Source organism: Panthera pardus, unplaced genomic scaffold, assembly GCF_024362965.1.
Source record: "Panthera pardus isolate Hobbes unplaced genomic scaffold, ASM2436296v1 HiC_scaffold_22, whole genome shotgun sequence".
NCBI classification, from domain to species: Eukaryota; Metazoa; Chordata; class Mammalia; order Carnivora; family Felidae; genus Panthera; species Panthera pardus.
Genome location: NW_026526788.1, coordinates 35818061 through 35840531, shown reverse-complemented (window position 1 = coordinate 35840531; position 22471 = coordinate 35818061). Strand labels below are relative to the sequence as shown.

Sequence of the window (22471 nt, the reverse complement as noted above, 5' to 3'; positions counted from 1 at the left end):
GCCCTCATACCTGAGGACAGAAGAAAATCACCCTTCCCTCCTTCTGCTGTGGCCCCAAGAAAAAAAGAGTTCTTAGTCACTAGAACAATCGTACGCACTCAAGAAAGATTAAATTCCCCAAGCTTTCCTCTTTTTCTTTTCTCAGCAACAGACCTCTAGAGGCCCTACCTTATAAATGAAACATCTTCAAGAAGAAGACCTCAAATATGCCCCCCAGAACATCACCATCAGGCTGTGTTATTGGTAAAAGAGCCATCTGGGTGAAATCACCCTATAAGTAAGGTCCCTTTAGATTACAGGAAAATCAAATTTATTCCCAGTCCTACTTCTTGTTTGGCCAACAATATATCCATGGATAAACCCTAATAGGAGATCTCTCCTGAAATCTAAACACAGAACATCCTCCGCACTCAAAGAATAACCAGTGAGGCAAGACATAAATTCCTTGTGAAGACGAGAAAGTAGGCAGCTTACCTTGGGCTTCACCACCTTCATGAATGACCCTCTGACCAAAGCTTCCTCTCGTTCTTTTCTGGTTACTTTCCGGGCATCCAGAAACTTCAAATTGGGCAGTTTGTGCAGAACAAAGCATCTGAAAGAAAAGAGTCAGAGATAACTCAGGGGGGAGGTGATGCCCTCAAAGATCCATGCAATTTGTCTCATGCCCGGGAATCCACATCATTAACTCTTCAGAAGGTTAGATCTTGGCTGCTGCTGCTTCTTTCTTTCATAATGAATGATCACCCTTCGCAGAAATCCAAATAATTATATTTTACATAGATACACAACTAAGCCTTAAAAATGCACAGTAATGTTTGCTCTTGATTCAAAGGTAGACACAGACACACACACACACACACACACACACACACACACACACACACACCTAGATTAGCCAGGAAGATCCTATTGATGTATTTCCCTTCCTCCATTCTGGAAATGGGCTCGGCTTCTTTGCTACACACAAAATTCTCAGTGAAACTAACCTTACAACCTAATTGTACCATTTATGTCACTGCCATTCCTGTGGGCCATCTGTGTAACTCTTATCTCTGAGATAAAAACAAATCTTCAATTTGAAATGGAAACAAGAGACACTGACTGGCCATCCAGGACAATAAACTAGAATGCAGGTTGTAATAACATGGTTGACTTTGGGATAGAAGTAAGAAGCACATATAGCTGAGAAATGCTTCCTTAAAGAATCAAACAGGGGTCTTGAGGATTTTTTCACCATCCCTGAGTTACTTCCACACTAGCACTATGAAGATTATCAAGGTGAAACAAGAAGAACTGGTTTATAGGGGATATTTATTTAATAGCCCAACAAATACTAATACAAATTCCCAAGGAAAGAGTCTTTGGTGTCCATCATGGCCTCCAAGGATAAGTTAATGACTATTTGTGTGATGAACTGTCCTCAAGCAGGTATATTTGGAATTGAGGAGAAGATCCATGTGGCCATGGGATAGGCATATAAACATATAAATAAATATATTAAAAATATAGACACCTGCTTATATTTCTCCTTCCTCAAGGAAAGTTACCAACCCACATGCTTTCCATCGAGCCCCTATACCTGATCACTCAAAGGAGCTATTGTTGTGGTCCCTGAGTGGCTTAGTTGGTTAAGCATCTGACTAATGATTTCAGCTAAGGTCACGATCTCATGGTCATGAGATTGAGCCCCAAGTCAGGCTCCATGCCCAGCATGGATTTTCTTTTTCCCCTCTCCCTCTGCCCTTCCCTGCTCTGGCTTAACTCTCTCTCTCTCTCTCTCTCTCTCTCTCTCTCTCTCTCTCTCTCTCTCAAACAAACAAGCTACTGTTTAGACCTTGTCCTGCATAAGAAGAAGAGGTAAGTACCCAATTTCAAGAGCAATACATTACCTCCATAGGAATCTCTCATTTCCTTCCCATACCCAGCCTCCTCAGTATTCACTCATCTTTCAAATCCTGACCCATACAAACTTCTTTTGGGCATCTCTAGCCTGTACTGTTTTCTCTCTTCTCAGCACTCACAGGATACACTGTTAGCACCATACCATCTAACATTTTGTTGTTTTGTAATCATTTTAATCATTTTATTGGTGTTTATGTGATGTCCCTTTATTGGTGTTTATGTGATGTCCTTCTTAAAGGAGGGACATTTTTTTGCTAATCCTCTTATCTTAAAAAGTAGCATTAGAATGCACTCAATAAAATACCAATTTATTTCATTTGTACAAATATTTCTTGAGCATCTGCCATGTGCCAGACCCTTGGTATACAGAGGTAATTATAACATGATTCCTGCCCTTACAGGGGCTTTCAGTGTAATGGGGAAGAAAGACTCACATAGAGAAAAGAGAAATCAACATAGCTAAGTGCCAAGATCAGGGTTATGTGCAAAGTAGTTCTGGGAGCACAGAGAAAGGGACCTACCATTACTTACTGAATGACTGAAAACAAATGTCTTGAGGAAGAAGAGGAGAAACAAGAAATCTCAAGGTATCTTCAAAGAACCAAATCCTAAAGCAACCCTACACATTGAGCTTTTTCTCAGGGCAAATGTTACCTGCGGTATAAAGCTTGCCCCTCACCCCTCAGGTCCCACATTCATAAGACACTCTCACATCACCAAGTGGCCTCCATATACTTGCCCAGGTATAAGACTTGGTTGGTTACTGAAATGCTAGAGAAAATAGCTTCGAGGCTTCCAGCCCAAATACTCCTTAAAGCGAAAATACTCTGAGTTCTTTTGAGGTATAATTTTCTTCCCCAGAAATGTCCACCCCAAACATCTGAGGTCCAGGATATTTGACTATACACTTCCTGCTTCTTCCCTGGTCTCGATCTAGTATCTTTTTTCCAACTTCTCCCTGAGCCTCACCCTTCCCTCTCCAAAGGCCCCCTAACCTTATCCAAAATCGGAAAGTTTCCACAAAGTCCCAATGACCATTCTATCCTCCAGTAGAACTCCGACTGGCCTCAGTCAGTGTCAGAGAAAACTTCCATCTTCTGCTTGTAGCAGCAAAGCCTTGATGACAACAGATTCTTTCAAATAAAGACATGTACAGACGGAAACAATATGTCAGGAGTGACGCTCAGAGGAGTAAAGACACCCACTAAGTGTAGGGTGGGAAAAGATGAATATTCAGGTGAAGAAAACATCAGTATTAGAAAATCAGCCAATGTTTAATGATGGAATGAAAGATGTCTTCACAGGGCTGGCAGGAACCATGATGACAACAGACAGCACGTTGTCATTTTGCCCCACTTTGGATCACAGCCCTGAAATCAAAGGAGAGAGAGAGCGAGCGAGGTGCTGGCTTTTAAGCTAGTTAAAAATTTTAGATAACAAAGAGCTGCTGTTTTCAGAGCACTCTTCTTAGACAATCGAAGAAACAGCCCATGAAATAGGCTGCCAGTCATCTCTGAAACTAGGGGTGATTTGACTCCCATCCTGACCGCCAGCCTGGGGTTTCTAGGTGGCTGATGCCTGGAGAGGTTTGAGGGACACGAGAAAGTCTCACCCCAAGTAATTCGGCCTGAGACTCAGCCCAGGGTCTGAAGTTCCTGCCTTAGAGATGTCTTCATACATTCACTCACACAACAAATAACTATTGAGCTGCTAGCACCCACCACATACTGCATGAATAAAAGTGACGCACAAAACAGACAAGGTCCCTGCTCTCAAAGAGCTTCTATTCCAGAACAGCCATTCTCAAACTTAAAAGGATATCAGCATCCCCTGGACGGCTTGTTGAAACACAGATCACAGGATCCCACCCCCAAAATTTCTAATTCCCTACGTCTGGAGTAGGGCCCAGAATGTACATTTCTAATAAGTTCCTGGAGGGGGTGGGGGAGCTGATGCTGCTGGTCCTGCTGTGTACCACTGTCCAAGTGAAAAAAACACCATGAAGAATAACAGTTCCGGGATTATGAGGTTGGTAATGTGGTGAATAATCTCCCTCCCAATTTCGCTAATGATCTACCCTGCCCCCAATGTCTGTGGTACACAGTGCCCAGAGGCGGCCACATCTACCAGCAGTCTTCCTGCCCTTTGGTGGTTTGGAACTGACTCCAAACATTACTGCCAAGTGATAAGTCAGTGGGCTTTCTGCCTGCCTGTCCCATCCCAGTCTTGGGAGATCTATTTCCCTTTGTTCTAGGTCATGTCAGGGTGTCAAAAGCTGCAGCTTCAATCCCGAGTATAATACAAGTTTGCCATAAAAATACAACAGAGGATTCCCGAAGCCACAGAATGAAGGCTTTTACAATATCAATTCAACCCTTGTAAATTTAATCCAGGGTTATTTGTTGCACCAAAATCTCTTTACCGTGATGTATTACTTAGTTACTGGGGTTATCACAGCCGTATCCTAAAGTTGCATAGTACATAAAACATTTCAGTTAACAATGCAGGAAGGTTAACTCCCCCAGATAACCTGCAATCACAAGGGCTAGTCCAGATGACATGCCTCTGTCAGCTTCCACGAGCTATTGATGGTTCAATCAGTTTGTTTTGAAGGTAAAGTACAACAAAAGGGCAGTAAACTTATTCAGACTGTCAACAGGGGCTATCGGGAATGGGGCTTGCAGGTAAGTAATTCTGGGTGTTTTAAGGCTATTATCAAACAGCAATGGTTGAAGGAAGAGACAGCTACTAATAACACAGAAGGCAGCCATCATAAACCACTTTATGGCAGAAACCCCCGTCTATAAATCCTGCGACACCCGGAGACAGCTTCAGATTTATAAAACTGCTTGTTAAGCCAGGGCACTGCTTAATGAAAAGAGATCGGTCTAAGTTCTGAGTTTCACATCCCTAGCTCCAGAGGACAACTCCAATTTTCCTGACCTTCCCAAGGTGGCTAGGCGAAAGCCATGGGGCGGGGGGCTGGAAGTCAGGGGCACTCTTGACCATGATATGGAAGGTGAGGTTATCGAGAAGAGATCAGGGATCCTGGGAAGGTGTGTAAAGACCCATCTGTCTCCGTCTAAAGGCAGATTCTCTAAAAGTGAGACCCACACAGAAAGCTTTTCAGGCTCTCTCTCTTTTCATATTAAATGCTCCATTTTCTTAAAGGACTCCTCAAAGGAGACACCTGAAACTGGCAGGGGGAGAAAAGGAAGAGCAGAAAGGCTTTGGTGTGTGTTTGTTTTTTGCTCCCAAATCAATTTTCTCTGCCCAAATCCCAAAGCTCTGGCATTTTTCATCTAGACTTCAAAGGGAGAGAAGGGTGCTCTGTCCTCCTGCTCAAACTGCTACCCCAGGGGAAGCTAGCTGTTCCAGTAACAGCACAATCACAGAAACACCAAGACGGATCTCCATTGTCTGCTCACGGGATTGTTTCTTTCTCTGAAGAGATTCTACTAAAGAAATACCAAGTTTCCAAATCCTAAGGAAATCAGAATACAAGGTCACCTGGAGTTTTTCCCTACTTCTTTCCATTTATGGCAATATGGAATGGCCATTCTTCCCCTTATTTCTTGCAGGCACTCCCATGCATGGGAGTGGGGTGGGGGAGACACAGTGCAAGCGACTGATGCCCTACCAGGGGCCCGTGAAGTCAGCAACGGGTGACCCAGGAATCGTTCTCGGTCTTCCACAAAGCTTAACAGAAGAGTGAGCAGGCCAACAAAACATCAAGCTTCTCTGCTTTTGACCAGATTACATCAACCCCGTTTGGTAACACTGGTTACCTCATGCTAATCAAAAGCACTCATCAACAGCTAAATGTGTCTAATTTTAAAAAGTTAGCAATGGCTTAAATGTAGCTAATTAAAAAACCTAAAGCTTATTAAAGAGATCTAAGGGGGAGAAAATTAACAAGAGGAGGGGTCCTCATAACAAAGAGCTTGGAGACTAACAGGGCAGAGGACAGAACGCAGACCCTGGGCTCATTTTGCTGTGTGATCTTGGTTCAGTCTCCGCCACCTTCCGGAGCTTTGGTTTCTCCATCTATACAATGAAGAGAACGGGTTAGACGATGCCTAAGCCTCTCTCACGCTTTTAGCCTGCTTGATTTCTATATGCTGCAAAGTTAATTTACAATAAACACATCCATAGCCTCCTTTCTTATTACTCCAATTTCCTTATATAACCACCCCCTCACACCTCCAGGTAAAGGAGGGCAGTGAGAAAAAGTCAATAAAGACCAGAGTAATGAATAAACACTGTGAGTGGAATAACTCCAGATGCTCAGAGAGATGACAATGATCTCACTCTAATGAGCCGAGGTGAGCTCACCTACAGCATTAATGAAGGCCTGACAACTGGCAAAGGCCAGCTGATTTTCCTCACAGCTCACCGGCAGTATGTTTGAAGTCTCCGTGCAAACAATACACCCACAGGACAGAGCGAGGCCCTCTACAGAGGGTAACCAGCAATTACTCTGTGGGCTTCTGTCACTTTGATCTCTGGGTCGTGACCTTTGCTTTCTTGTGATCTTCAAAGCCCAGATTGTAGATTAGCTGGAGAATGCTAGCTGGGTTATGTAAGCCACAAGTTTTACAGCTCCTCCTCAGCTGGGAAATGGTGGCAGCCCAGGACAGCCAACAGACTGCGGAGGGTCCCTCCCTCTTTCCCTTTGGCTGAGTGCTACAGACACTGGGCAGGCCTCAGGCTGCTTTCTGGGAGGGAACAAAGAAAGGGTGTCACGTTTTAAATAATTTAAAGTTGTAAGAAATATAGAGGGGCCTACTGAGGAGGCGGGAGGAAGGAGAGGCCAAGCAGAGACTGGAGTGGCAGCAGAGAATGAATGGCAAAGGGTTTAATGACAGAAGTAGAGCTTAGAGGCCATGAGACCAAATCTCTTATTTGACAAGTCAGGTCTAGCTCTTATGTACTGTTGACCTTCATTCCGCTGTCTTGCCTGCAGGAACAAGAAGGAGAAGAATTACAAAGGAAGACAAGAAACAGACCACTCTGGGCACCTAAGTTTCCCATACCTGACTCACTTTTTGGCTAGTGTTGAAGTCCACGGGAGGCCTTGAGTGGTTTTTTAGCATGACGGTGGCCTCCCAAGGCAAACCACCTCACCGCTCTCTTCCCGCCCAAATGCTGAAGGCTGCTTGTTATCACATTCACCCTCATTCAACATTCATCCCAAAATAGCAGCACAATGTGTACACACAGCAAAGCACGGGCGGGTTTAAGCTCCTATAATAACATGGCGATGGACATTTCTTAGCCATGAACTATGATGAATGGCAAAGAAAAAAATCAAGGCATGGTTCGCTCCTGCCCCAGCAGGACCAGGGCACAGCTCAACAACTTGGTAGTATGTTCATGCTCACATACAGATTTAATGAGCCCATTTTATGGTGGGGATGTGTGCCAAGAAAATCCAACTGTGTGCACAGGGGGTAAGGAAGGAAGGAGAAGGGGTGACTTGGGGGAAGGAAAGAAGGAATCAGCAGAAAGTGAAGCATCTGTGAAGCCATTCCCAATAACTCCATAAATCTAGTCACTTCCCATTTCTGCTCTGGTGGTTGGCCACAACGTGACCTAAAAGTGGGCTGACCTCTCTGAAATCAACACCTCCCGTAGAAATGAAACAGACGTACTTGTTTTGATGTATGGCTGGGTGACATATTATAAATATTACATCACATAACCACAGAGGATGCCAATCAATAAGAAATTTTTTTAGACAGCACTAAATGAGCCATGGGTTCTTGCTTCTGAATACACTCCCTTTAAGGCTCCTACTATTGCTTAAATGATTAATAGAAGACATATTGTCAGAAAATGTAGTTAAAGTGAAAAACAGTAAACTGTAGAAATATCATTCATTTTTAAGCAATTTTCTAGTGAAAATGTCACATAAATTTACATAGAGGCCCTACTATTAGGCTCTGGGTAACAGCTAGAAGGAAGGCAGACCTCATACTTTGTGGCGGAAGGGCCAAGAAAATATTTTACCAATGGGGGGGGGGGGGGGAAAGGTGGCTGCATTGCTTTGTAGAAAGTAAAACACTGCAGGAACTCTGGATTCAAAAGTCTTATTGTAAAATCCTAAAATTTCTTAGGGGCAAATGAAACTCAAATTTCAGGATGAACAAAGCAGGGCTGCTTACAAACCAGAGAACAGAATGCCATCACATACACATTAATCTCTCCAAATCCAAGTGTGAGAGTACTTGTCAACCAGAAATAATAAAAAATAAAATGAATAAAAAATTTAGGATTGCTGGAGAATAGGCCCACCATTCCACTCGATCATCATATGCTGTGCAGTGAATGTGTAACTGGATGGACACACATTTAATGTTCCTTCCAGTGTTCTTAGTTCCTATTTCTCTCAGAGCGTCAGCATCTTGCCATTATTGTGGGTGGATTATGGATTTTCTAGAGTAATTTTGACTAGATGTGATTTCAGCTGTATGTGTCTTTAGAATCCAACTCCTCCTCCCAGCAACGTTGCCACGTGTGCATGAACAAACAACCTTCCCAGCCCCATCCCTCAACCCTGACGGACCTGAGGTAGTACGGTCAGGCTTAGTGGGTACAACAGCCAGCCCATGCAACGAATCACTCCTCTAGAACCAAACCCTCCCTGAAGGATCAGCAACCCAATGACCAGTGCTCAGATTGAGTCTCAAGGACAGTTCCTTGTTTATTAACTGTGATTGTTGACATCAAATGGATCTGATTCCAAATAGGCAGTAGGCATCAGAGGTACCCAGAGGGCCATACATTTCTCTGTAAGCACTTAGCTTCTCAGAGGAAAGAATAATTTTCAAGCTGCCTCCAGAGAACATTTATCTGGCCCCTATTCCATGGCCGGCATTACTTTAGGTATTGAAGAGTCTTCAAAGGGCAAGAAGATACACCCTTACCTACTAGAAGCCATCCTCTGGATGTGGACACATACAAAGTAGTGAGAGAAATATACAAGATGGAATATATAAAATGGCATTAGACAGCAATGGAAGAACTGTAATGGCTTGGGAGCAGAGTATCTCAGAATGCTAGAGCCAACAGGAATTTTAAACACTACTTAGTCCAATAGTTAAGTGAACATCCGAAGCACCTATTGACTATTTTGTTGCATTTGCTACTCAATTAATCAAAATGCTTTGGATGATTCAGAAGTACAGCCTTGGTGAAGGGTCACTGATCTAGACTATCCTCCCCATTTTAAAGCTGGACCCCACATCAGATCTTCTTATCTGGCCCTTATTTATATGGGTCTTAGTATTTTTACCATAGTGAACAGTTATAATAAAAAAAATAGTACTAGCTTTTCTTTTCCTTTTGCAAACTTATAAGCCTTCTATTTGAGACTAAATAGAAGATGAGGGAAGTGAAGCTTTTCACTCTACTTCTCTCATTCTAGGAAAAAAAGACAACAAAAATGTGCCTACAGTTTGGTTTACATACAGCTCCATGAATGAGTGAATGAACACGTGTGTCAATGCATGTGCACATGCATACAAAGACACACATACGTGCATGCAAGTGCATATACATACATTTGTACAATTTATTGGCTTATTTTAAAGAGTTAAACATAGAAATTTCAAGAAAAAAGTCAGAAACCAAATTAAAATCTCCTATACCATGGTTGGTTTACTAAAAATGTTGACTGAAAGAACTTTCTTGGACTTACTTGACCCTTCCAAGACATATCTTATAAATTGCTGCACAAAGATAAAATATGTTTTAAGAGGCCCCTTTATATCTGAAATCAGGCTGTTAAATGCTTCAGAGTTGATAAGAGTTTTAAATAGGCAAATTAAGTTCTAAGTGATTAAGCAACTTACAGGGTTGATTTAGAAATGTATAACTCTTCACCCGCTGGGTATTAATCATATTTCTCCTAACAGAATTCACATTGAAATCTACAGAATCATATCCAAATGAATATCTTCATGATAGAAAAAGATTTAATACCCCTTTTCAGACTAGGGTTAGAGTTTTATTCTAAGATGGCTTAAAAACAGTCTAATAAAACCCCTACAAAATTAATCAAGAAACCTAGAAAATGAGATTAAACACACAAAATGCTTCCCGATAAATAATACTGGACTCCTGCTGTAACTTTATGCGTCCATGTGCATATATTTCAAAAATACACAGTGTTCAACAGCCTTCAGTATTTCTTACAGCTTTGCCTTTATACAGCATCAACTCCCCTGACTGCATTCCTTCATGGGTCACCACAGATTTTTATAAGAGTCCCAAGAGAACAAGTTTCTTTCAAACCATTATCCTCTTTCCCCAATCCTTCTAAATTTATTATTCGGTAGCCTTACCTGCCCTGAATTTGCTTCCTTACTCCCCCTCCCCTTTCCACATTGATTCAGGTAGGGCGTTCATGAGAGCAATCATAATGAAGAGAGAGCCTACACATGAAAAGATCATCTAAAAACATTAACAACAATAACCAAAACAAAACAAAACCAATCAAGAATGAGAGCACACAGAGTTCAAAATGAAGAAAGAGAATAAAATAGGTATGACCAAGAAGACTCCCTAAGAAAGGGGGGTTTGGATCAGGTATTTCAAAGCAGATGGTTTAGTAGCAGAGAGGAGGAAGAGAAGCATTTCTACTTAGACCCCATCAGAGCACACAGCTGGTGGACAGTGAGGCAGAGCTTTATGGAACCAAGTTATGGGACTTCTGAGACTTCCTCTGGGATCCCACGTAAGCTCCCTACCTTTAGTGGGAAGTGCTCGCTAAAAAGTTACTCTGAGGCTGACCAAAGGAAAACCTTACAACACAGAGCACAAGTAAGCAAAATATAGCCCATGGGTCAAATCTTACCTGCCCCTGGTCTTTGTAAGTAAAGTTTTATTGAAACATAGCTGTGCCAATTCGTTTATAAGTTGTTTATGGCTATTTCTTCACTATAACAGCAGAGTTGAATAGTTGTGACATAGACCTTAGACCACATGACTTTCAAAGCCTAAAAACATTTATTACCCAGCTGTTTACAAAAAAGAGTTGTCAACCCCTGACCTAGACCACCTGGAAGCTTTTCATGTTTTTTTTTTTTTCCGTTTGTTTGTTCTTTGGGTTTTTGTTGTTGTTGTTGTTGTTGTTGTTGTTGTTGTTGTTATTTGTTTTTTTGGCTCCTATGTCCCTGACAAAGGGAGACAATGGCTACAGGTTGCCAAAAGGTTAAAGTTTAGTATTATCAATGGAAGTCCAGTAATATCTACTATGCACCCCATAATATCATCCCCCCCCCAAAGATGCCATTTTTCCCTTTCCACCAGGCTCAAACTCCTAGATACTCACCTGTATCTTTTGTAGTCCTCCTCATCTTTTTCCAAGCTAATCAGCTCATTGGGACATGCCACATTACCCAGCAGGCTGAGGTACTCCAAAGCTGGTGTCACTTCCGCCAGGTGATCAAGCAGACTCTCCAAGTCAGTGATGTGACAAAGGTTAAGGATTTGGATCCAGGAAGACAAAAGCCCTCATAAGGAACATAGACTATAACTGACAGGCACAGCACAACACCTGACAAGTCCAGTCTGCTCCCAAGAGGTGACATGGGTGAGGGTTGAAATCAACTTAGCTGTGAGGTATCTGGCATGCCTAGTTTTTCACTCCTGCTGGGGACACAGCCCAACTTTTCTCTGGGCATGTAAGACTAAGTCCAGATCACTTGAGAGGGAATGAATGAACTCAAGTGTTTTATCACACTTTTCTTTCCTTTATATTTGTTTGGAAAATGATGAAGGGTATATTCCATGTGGTAAAGTATTTTGCTATTTGCCAATCTAGAAAACTTTTTTTTCCAGTAATGAAAGCAAGACTTGTTTCCAAATGCCTCATTAAAAATATATTCCCATTTTCTCCTTTAGGGAGTAATTTATCATTAAAACATATAGGAATGGCATGGATACAAGCAGGGACTGCCATCCTCCTATGATCTGAGAACCTGGGGTGGAGCTAAGCATTGCTCAGTAGACTCCCAGGTGGCAATAAACAATGAATTGTGGAGAAAGGAGAACAAAACTAGAAGACAAATGGAATCAGTTAGGATACATTTAGTCAAGCCAAGCAGGTCAAATGTATTTGAGGAGAATCTCTTGTGATAGTAATATTCAAGAAGGAAAGAATATAGAGAAAATACCAATAAAGGGCATGGTGGGGAGATCATGCCATGATCCATTTGCTCAATGGGATCCACTCAAGGCAAACGCTGAGACCTCTAAACCAAGTAAGTCAAGAGTCATAGATTCAGGCAATCACAGGTACTGGTAAGGACCTAATGACAACCAAGTTGTCACATTGATATACATGGACTCCTGGTTTGAGTTACATGCAGATGAACCTTCTCCTAGGCAAGGTGATGACTAGACAAGCCATGAACAGAGGCCATGACTACCAGAAACTTATGGAAGAGAGGTGGAGCTCTTATCAGCCAATATCAGCAGATGGAATGGGGTCTTTGCCAGGGAGTGACAACAGAGCAAACAGGGGCTAATATATAAGGGTGAATGTGCCATACAAGAGTCAAAGACTCAGGATTCAGTGTCCAGGAGTGAGGTTCACTTGGCCTAAGAGAGAAAAGTTAAAACCAAAGAGAATGGATGCCTTTACTTTACAAGGATGTTCTCTAGCTATGAGATGTTGCCCCAATTTCCTCATATTTCATTTCAACTTGTCAGTTGAACACCAAATCCAAACAATGTCAGAATCCATTCCCTAACATATCTGCCAAGGGGTCACCAAGAGGTAGCTCATTCTATCATAACAACCATAAAAAAGAGTTTTTCTTTCCCCTGGGGGCTGAACCTTCCTCAAATTCCTTCCCACTGACCCAATTTAATGGCTTGGAGTCTCAAAGAATAAGGCATCCTCCTCTTCCACATGATGACCTTCCAGACAGTTGAAGCTCTCATGTCTTCCTTAAATCTTATTTTCTCCAAACTAAGTTCTTTCAAGCATTTTTTATACACAGGCTCTGTGAACATCATGTACAAAAACAAATGCTATACCCTGAGAGTGAGACAGAGACAAGGAGAGGGCCAGCACAAGCAAAACAGAGAAACCCTAGTGCAAGAGGGTCAGAGCAGCTCTCCACCACAGGTTTCCATTCGCCAACATCATCCCCATTTGCTAAACAAGGCAGGACAATGGACTTTCAAGTTATCAATCCTTCAGATCTTTAACAAATAATGTCCAGGAATAACCACAATGGACCACTGGAGTGAGGATGAAAGACACAGAAGCATGTGGAGAAGACAAGAAAGAAGGTTCTGCCAGGGAGGTAAGATTAGAAGGACACATGGGTAAATGGCCAGGAGTCAAAACACTAAAGTATTTCATCACTGAAGACAAAACATACTCACTACTTTTTAAATTACAGTTCAATCATCAAACTCTTTAAGAAAATCATTTAAATAAAACTAATTGAAATGCCAATGAACAATTTCAGGGAAAACTGGCTTTTCAGGGAAAGCTATGCTTCTCAATCATTGCTACAGGAGAAAAAGGGAAGCTATTAGTGCTGCCCTTAGACCCTAGCAAAGGCACCTCATGAGGCCCTATGCTTTGGAGTAACTTTCTCAAAATGTTTTAAGTCTGTGTCTGGTATTCAGGAATTACCAGGGCCAAAATGTCATTCAGTCCCAGTCCTGGTTTCTGCCCTTCAGGGTTAGTTCCAACCTTCTACCTTTCACAAGGGATCCATCAAATGTTCCAAGGAGCAGTAGGACTCATGCCTATCAGGCTGTCCTGAAGCCTCAAGGCCAGGCCCTGGTGCCAAGGAGATAGCCAGACAAGCTGATCACTCACTTCCACTAGTCAGCACACTTTCTTTTGTGGGACTGTAGGAGAGTGGACGGCCAAAATGGTGCTGATGTACTGACTTGGGGTGTTTCAAATTATTTATGTAGACAATGACCCTAGAGAACCTAGGGGAAGCCCTTTCCACTATGGGTGAAGAAGTCCAACCAAAACCTATTTCTCCTATACGGACCAACTTCTTAAACCTTGGATATTTTTCATCTACTGTATGAAGGTAGGAATGTGAAGGAATGGAACTCAAACTGGGAAAGGTTTTTAAGTTGAGGAAATATTGGGCAACTGAGCTGAACTGAAATCCCAGTCATTTCCCAACATTAAGTGAGCAGTGACAGGAAGCTTCTCATGCACAGTCCAGGGAAACAGGCTTCATGTGTAAACTTACCACAGAGCTAATAAAGCTTGTACGTGAGGGTTCTTGCTTACGCAGGTCCCTTGCAAGGATAATAGAATCACATGGTCACACGTTGTAAAAATTGCAAAAGTAGGTTATTTAAAATGCAATCAGTTAAGATCACTGTCTCTCTCCACTAAAGTACATATAAGGTAAAACTTATATAATTATATAATAAAGTTATAAAATAAGTTGCAGAAAAAATAGGAAAAATGTTTTATGTAGGTATGTCCCACATAAAAAATTGTTACTTTTCTGAATATTTTTATGTTTGTGGCATTTGTCAAATGAAAAAAATTTAATTTGCTTTTATATATTTTTATTCAAAGCAGACATTCATCTTCAAGCCTAATTTTGAATTCATAATTATGTAGCCTTTTCCTTTAAGAGGGAATTAACATAAGTTTCACACTCAACAAAATCTCTATCTTCCCCCTGAGCAGGAGGTTGTGGAGATGTGGATTCATTCAAATGTCTTGGTAATGGGAATTTCTTGGGCAAAAGGTCTACAGGCTTCAAGAAGCTTCAGCCATCGTGCACCAATGAATCCAAAGAATGGAGCCTGCTTCATTTAGGGTATTTTGTGTGGCAGAAGATACCCCCTGTCTTTTTAAGCCTTTCAAGTACCTGCTAAATGATCATCTGGGCTAAGTCAGGGGGTCTCCCCCAAATCCATACGAGCACCCATTCTGTGGATGGTCTGGACTAGAACTTCATTCTGTTGACACACCTCTGGAGGATAGAAGATGAGAAAGAGTTTTAATTGGCTTCTTGGTCTCCTGGGTCAGCAAGGACAAACACAGCCCTGTCTTACCTGGCTGGGAGCTCTGAGATAGAACCTGTCACATTCCTTTTTTGTCCAGTTACATAGAAAATTAACCAAAGGCAACCAGCAGAGGGAACCCGGTGTCTCTGACTTACTAAGACCAAGGGCAGTAGATACTTTCAGGGATTCTCCTAAGGGTGACATCCCCCTCCCCTTTTTAAATGTGAAGCTACAGGGCACAGTTTCAGTTCTCTTCAACTGACTTCTAGCACACACCTGGCTTCCCTCCTCAAGTCTTCTCTAGAATACTTGTCATTTAGGTTTTTTTCAGGTTGTCTACACAAAGTTGCTATTGCAGAGTCCAGCTGTCATAGGTATGCTTGCCAAGGGAGACTTTTTGCAGAAGGCCCAAGATCAAAGCAACATGTTGCCTTGAAAGTCTGGAGAATGAAGGAGGAGGGGAGTCTTCTGGTGTCATGTCCAGTTACACAGGTCTGAAGCTGTTTCCCTGGTAAAAATGGGAAAGAATCCTCCCTCTGTGATCAAGCCCATGTCAAAGGGCAACACCCATAAGACCTGGGAGGATTTCAACCAGTGCTTACCCTAATACAGGATTTCTGAATGCTAACTCCACGTTTGGCACAACATATTTTCATTTTGATTCACACACACGTCAGCAATATCATATCCAAACAATTGAGGAAATGGGGGTCAAAGGTCACATAGTAAATGGCAGAGTCTAGATTCAAACCTGTTCCAAAGAAATTAACATTTCTAGGTGATAAAGTGACTCACAATTTCCTAATACAGAAAGGAATGTAAAATACTGAAAAATGAGGAGTCCTACAAGCTTTTGTGGGAGACCACAGGTACTGTCATCCAGCTGTGTTCTGTACCTGAGTTTCTTCCAATTTGGGCTTATTCATTTAAAGCAATGAGACTTCCTCTATCATTAAAACGTATCAAAAAGCTGTAAAGTCTTTGGGCGATAAAGTGATTTCCCATATATACATTATGCCATTTCGATCTTTCAACAATACTCTGAATTATCTATCACCCATTTTACAGCTAAAGAAACTGAAGATTCAGACAAGGTACAGAGACTTCCCTGAGTAAAACAGTAAATTGCTGTGGGAAATCTAGTCTGGTCTTCTGGTTCAGTTCACTCGTCTCTTCACCACAGCCCAGCTGTACAACATGTCATACTATTTGTCCTTCCTGTTGGTACTATAATTCATACCGTCTCTTCACACGTGTGCTGAAGCCAACAGGGAGACATTAAATGAAGAAACAAAGTGTGATGTAAAATGAAGTCAGCTTATTACTCTTCCCCTGCCCACCCTGAAAGGGAGAATGGGGGAGAATCATTTGATTGTGCAAAGTATCTATATTTTCCAGACATCTCAATTGTTCCCTTTTGGGGTTGGGTATTCAGACATGATATGGCTGAGACCATGACCAAGTATCCAACCCTACTGGAGAAGAGCCAAGGACAGTGTGTGTATGTGCATGTGCGTGAGAGAGAGAGAGAGAGAGAGAGAGAGAGAGAGAGAGAGACACACACACACATATACACAACGTGAGTGTTGGAGAGATAAGGTCAACTCCATGGCCAGTGACTACCAGCCCAGTCTAAATGAACTAAGGGAAGAGGAGTAAGATAAGCTATGAACCAGGAGATAAAAAGGTAACCTGGGAAGTTCAGGCTTTAAAGTATACCAGGACAAGACAGCAATGCTGAGAGCTTAACAGAAGTGTAACAAAGGGCCAGCAGAACAAAGATGGGAGGTCAAGTAGGTAGTGTGCAGATGAGACGTGAGACATTGGTCGACTGAGAAAAAATTTGCCAGATGCTGGGTTTGTGCTCTGAAATCCCTTTCGTGAGCTCCCTCTGCAGCTGGGTACAGGGTCTGGTGCAGGAGGGACAGGGCAAGCACAGGCAACCGACTCCTCCTGTATTTTAGTTCCTTTCCTCATGCATTGATTTTACCTCCTTTGGGTTTCAGAGTCTGGGGTTATAAATCACCATACCTGGGTTCTAGACTGAGCACTACCAATGACAATCTAGGTGACTTCAGAAAGTTCATACAAAAAAAATGTTCAACTCTCTCAGTTTTTTCATAAGAAACGAGAGTACTAGGACACCTAGGTGGCTCAGTCAGTTAAGCATCAGACTCTATTACAGTTCAGGTCATAATTTTGTGCATGGTTTGTGAGTTCTGCATTGACAGTGTGGAGCCTGCTATGGATTCTCTCTCCCTCTCTCTCTGTCCTTCCCATTTGTGCTATCTCTCAAAAATAAAAAAAAAATGAGAGTATTCACCAATGGTACTCACCTCACAGAATGATATGGATGTAAAATTAAGTTATAAAAGTCAAAGACACACTCTAAATCTATGCTCTGACCTTGGTTATAATGTAGCTGAAGTAAGATCAAATAAGTTTACATAATTCTCTAATAAAAATGGCAATAATACTGACCATTACATAGAACTTAGAATAACCCTCACAACAACCTATGGGGTGGGTACCATTATTGTCCCAATTTTGGAGAGGAAAGCAAAGCATTGATATGTTAAATAACCAGTCCAAGAACATGCAGCACGTGGCAGGGCCAGGGTACAAGCCCAGGAAGTCTGACTTCAGAGCCTGTTCTTAACCACTATCTGACAGTACCTCTTGCCAAAGGATAAAGCAGCCCATAACCCATGTTTGCAGGATCCAGTAACAGAGCATTGTTCAAACATACCTCATTGAGAGTAAAACCAAAATGGAAAACTCTATGTATGCAAACAGACAAACAAGCACACCAGAAATTAAAACCAAAACAAACTTCTCAAAAGAACTTCAGGTAGAATCCCATTTAATAGCAAGCTTTCTAATATACTTAAAATAAGATTCAATTTGTAAGAAAGAACTAATACCTTTGAGGCAGGTGAATAATTACTTGATTCTAGGTCTCTGTTTATTACAAATATGAAGTCAGTTTTTAAGGAGATGAGACACCACGGTCCATGTGCAGGATCACTACAGGAGTGAGGCATGCCTCTGTGTATACACACCTGGTACAGTCCCCTATCACACTGGCTCTACATTTGGTACGTGACTTGCTCTGGCCACGGATCAGCAACATCTGAGATGCAAATAGGGCTTGAAAAGTACTTGTACATTAGGGCTTTGCTCTTGAAACAGCTGCCCCATGCAGAGCGGCCTGTGTTAGCCTATTGGAAGCATGTCGTTCAGTCAACAACCAGCACTGACTTCCAGACATATAAGTGAGGCAATTTCAGACCATCCAGTCCCAGTCAGGCCTCCAGATAATGGTGGCTGCATATGGACCAAACCAAAATCCACAGGAGAACCATGCAGTTGAGCCCTGCCCAAACAACTGACACAGAGAATGTTAAATAACGTATTTGTTGTTTTAGTCACTAACATTCGAGGTAGGTTATTATGCAGCAAAGCTAACTGACAGAGCCCAAATCCAAGGCATTTCATGGAGTAAGGAATAGCAATGTGGAACAGAGCAACTCTTAAAGAGTCAGGGGTATATTCAACAAGAAAGTAGCAGAGTCAGTTGGCCGAAAAGGTAGGTCAGAAGTATTAGGTTACAAGGGTGCCATACGGTGTTACTCTTGCTTTTACCTGGCTTTCATTCTGTGACTTCTGGCTCAAGTATGTGGGGAAATGAAGCTAATCTTCATGATCATACCAGTAGAACAGAGGAGAAAGAAGTCATGCTGCATCCTAAAACAGCCAACTAGCACCTTTCGTATCTAGTGCTAATACAGTATTCTCCATCAGCACAGCAATATAACTGGCCAGCTTTACAGCTACACATCCCCTTCTGCAACAATTCCCCCCATACCACTATCATTTCTCCCTCAGCATTACTGCTACAGATTGGAGAAGCTGAGGAATTAAAAAGGAAAAGGACTCAACCAAAGACAAAGAAAATCCCTCAGTACTGTAGGGCCAAGAGGGCTGCTAATCTCTGGTGACAGCAACACTGAGAATACAACCATCCTCCAGCCTGATTTACTACTTTAAAAATGAGAAACATATACAGTGGAATATTGCTCAGCCATAAAAAGAAAGAAATCTTGCCTTTTCTAATGACATGGATGGAACTAGAATGTATTATGCTAAGTAAGATCAGTCAGAGGAAGACAAATACCATATGATTTCACTCATACGTGGAATTTCAGAAACAAAACAAATGAACATATGGGCAAAAAAAGAGAGAGGCAAACCAAGAAACAGAATCTTCACTATGGAGAACAAACTAATGGTTACTAGAAGGGAGGTGGATGGGGGATAGAGGGGGGATGGGTTAAACAGGTAATGGGGATTAAGAAGGGCATTTGTAGCAACGAACACCAGGTGTTATATGCAATTGATGAATCACTAAATTCTATACCTGAAACTAATATTGTGCTGTATGTTAGCTAGCTGGAATTTAAATAAAAATTTGGAGAATGAAAAAGAAAAAAATGGGGAAACATTCTATACAGCAGAGGAAACTATTTAAAAATGAAAATGCAACCTAGTGAATGGGAAGAAATGACTGCAAATCATATATCTGATAAGGAATATCTAAAATATATGAGGAACTCATATAACTCAATAGCAAAAAAAGATCTGATTAAAAAATGGGCAGAGGAACTGAATAGACATTTTTCTAAAGAAGAAGTACAGATGGCCAGTAGACACATGAAAAGATGCTCAACATCACTCATCATCAGGGAAAGGTAAATCAAAACCAAATTAAAATGAGATATCACCTCACACCTGTTAAAATAGCTTTTATCAAAAAGACCAGAAATAATAAGTGTTGGCAGGATACGGAGAAATAGGAACCCTTTTGCACTGTGGTTGGGAAGGTAAACTGAGGTAGCCACTAAGGAAAACAGTATGCAGCTTCCCAAAAAATATTAAAAATAAAAACACTGTATGATTCAGCAATTCCATTTCTGGATATTTATCTGAAGAAAATGAAAACTAACCCCAAAAGACATCTATACACTCATGTTTAGTGCAGCATTATCTATAATAGCCAAGATATGAAAACAGTCTTAAGTGTCCATCAGTAGTTGAATATAAAAGAAGTTGTGATATATATATGTTATATATTATAATTATATCACAGTATATAATAATATATGTAACTATGTATTTTAGCCATTAAAAAGAATAAAATCTTACCATTTGCCACAACATGGATGAACCCTGAGGGCATTATGCTAAGTGAAATAAGTCAGAGTAAGACAAATACCTTATGATCTCTCTTACACATAGAATCTAAAAAACAAACAAACAAAAAAAAAAACAAAAAAAAAACAAAAAAATCCAGAGTGGATTCCTGCACATTTTCATCATATTCTGTGCCATGTTGTAAAAATGAACCCTCTAAAATGGGAAATAATAATTCTTAGTAAATTCATATGAAACATGAATCTTACTTCTTAGCATAACCTAATCACACTAATCAGGTAATCTATCATCAATATTAACATCAATATTTACTCAATGCTCCTCAAATGCCAGTGGTATAGTGGAAAGCAATACGATAACCTATTTTGAACACATAAGTATCCAACAAATACTTTTCATTGATTATTAAATAAATCAGAGGTCAATAAAAAAAAATCACCCACTAGGTCATCTGTAGACTGGGCTTATGCAAAATGATGTTCTTGTTTTGTGTGCTCTTCTTTCACTCGTTTTTCTTAGGCTGGTGCTGAAATGAGCTTGCATTTCTTAGCATGCACCAATAAATGCGACAGAGAACTGGCCAGGAAGTTATGCTGAGGGAGAAGAGGAATTGAGTTTGGGATTAGCATTTGTACAGCATTTGCCAGACAAAGTCCTTGTGGGTTGATCTGTGGGCTGTTCTGGAAGTCCTTCTCACAGCACCATTTCTTATATTGCCAACGTCACAATAAATATCCCAGGGCAGAAGTAGCTGGTTTTTCACCCATGCAGAAACCTGTTTTGCTCACATTATCATGGCACTTGGATTCCAACATGCAAAAAAGGCTTTCATATATTTTCTTCTTTTTAACCAGTTCTCCTAATAGGCAAGTGAAAGCTGTGATCTCACACATACACACAAAATGAGAAACAGAGGTTTTCAGAGGCTGACCTGTCCATAGCCACACAACTAAACATGATTAAGCTGACTCATGAACCCAAGTTCAAAGGCTAGGACTCTACAGTGGCATGGGACACAGGATATAAGCACTAGGGCCCAAAGGAGGAAATTTACCATCCAGTTCTATTCTAATAACCCTTCTGTTCTTGAATGATTTAAGAATATCATCCAAGTGGTCACCTAAGACAGTGATACAGGGACTATAATAATTTTTCAAACAATGACTAAGAAACTTGGTTGACCAAAGGATAGGAGAGGAAAAAAACCCATCAATATTGCCTTATGATATAGACTGATATTTATTTGTAAGCCCTCGCCTTCCACTTCTATTAAAGTGCCAATTTATAATGACCATCCTAGTATATTTTACCTAAAAAGAAAATACTGTCTCATGACTTAAAGTATAAACATCAGTTAATAAATGATTTTGCCTCTCATTCTTAAAGTGGACATATGCATACATGGTTTTATTTCATACTCTACAGAAAAGGCTCTGATCCCTTTTCTAGTTCTAACTCGCCATGAAAACATGAACAAGTGACTGAATTACTCTAGATCTCAAATGTTTCACTAACAAAACAAGGTGATTAGACTTCAAGTCTGAAGCAACACAAGAGAATGGAAAGAATTTTGGATATAGCCACAGTTAAGACTGAATCTGGGATCTAGCATTTTGGTAAATGTCTGGCTTTGGGTCCATGCTTGACCTCCTTCCTCATTCAGGTAAATGGAGAAACTGCATCCATCTCCCAGGGTTTGGTAAGAATAAAAAATAATATACTTAAAGGCAACCAGCACAGTGCCTGACCCACTCAATAAAGAACAGCTGATGATAATCATTCATTCATTCATTCATCCCACAAACATTCACTGAACCTCAGTTCCATGCCAAGCATTTTTCTAGGGGTGATGGATACAGGAATTAACAAAACTGATAATCCTCCCTGCCTTCCAGCTGGTGCTGTGGCAGCATGGAGACCCATAACTGTATAGAGGAGCTAAGTGCCTTATACTGCAGAAAGCTTCCGATTCCACTCTCAGCCTCCCTATAGAATCCAGAGCCATTAATACCCCTGTGCCTCATCCCAGGCTGGCAGGGGACAGCACTTAAGGGGACAGCATGCAATAGAAAGACTCTGCTAGACCTCTCTCATCACCCTAGTACATCAAACACCACGGAGGGCAGAGTTACCCCTGGGCTTCACACATATCTCGCACCTTTGCCCCTTCCCCCTCTGCTTTGCCAGAACTGTTCCCCAGGCCTGCACCAGAGCGTTCCAGAAACCTCCGTGAAGGCCAAGTTGGCTTAGAGGCACTACCCCGTACTTCCCACCAGAGGTCGCCCTCCCACACAAGCCCAAGCAACTAGAACCGGGCTTTGCCTTCTCAGCAGCAGTG

General features: G+C 41.4%; 1 protein-coding gene across 4 annotated transcripts in view; it reads right to left on the bottom strand.

Annotated features, from left to right (window-relative positions):
- The window catches only part of LRMDA (leucine rich melanocyte differentiation associated), a 1024583-nt gene that overhangs the window by 430889 nt on the left and 571223 nt on the right, over positions 1-22471 (bottom strand). For all 4 annotated transcript variants that reach the window (XM_053909591.1, XM_053909593.1, XM_053909590.1 and 1 more), the window contains 2 exons: positions 11240-11374; positions 475-592 (listed from right to left, as the gene is read on the bottom strand). In XM_053909591.1, coding sequence (XP_053765566.1) covers positions 475-592; positions 11240-11374 — 253 coding nt within the window. The remainder of the gene's footprint in view (positions 1-474; positions 593-11239; positions 11375-22471) is intronic.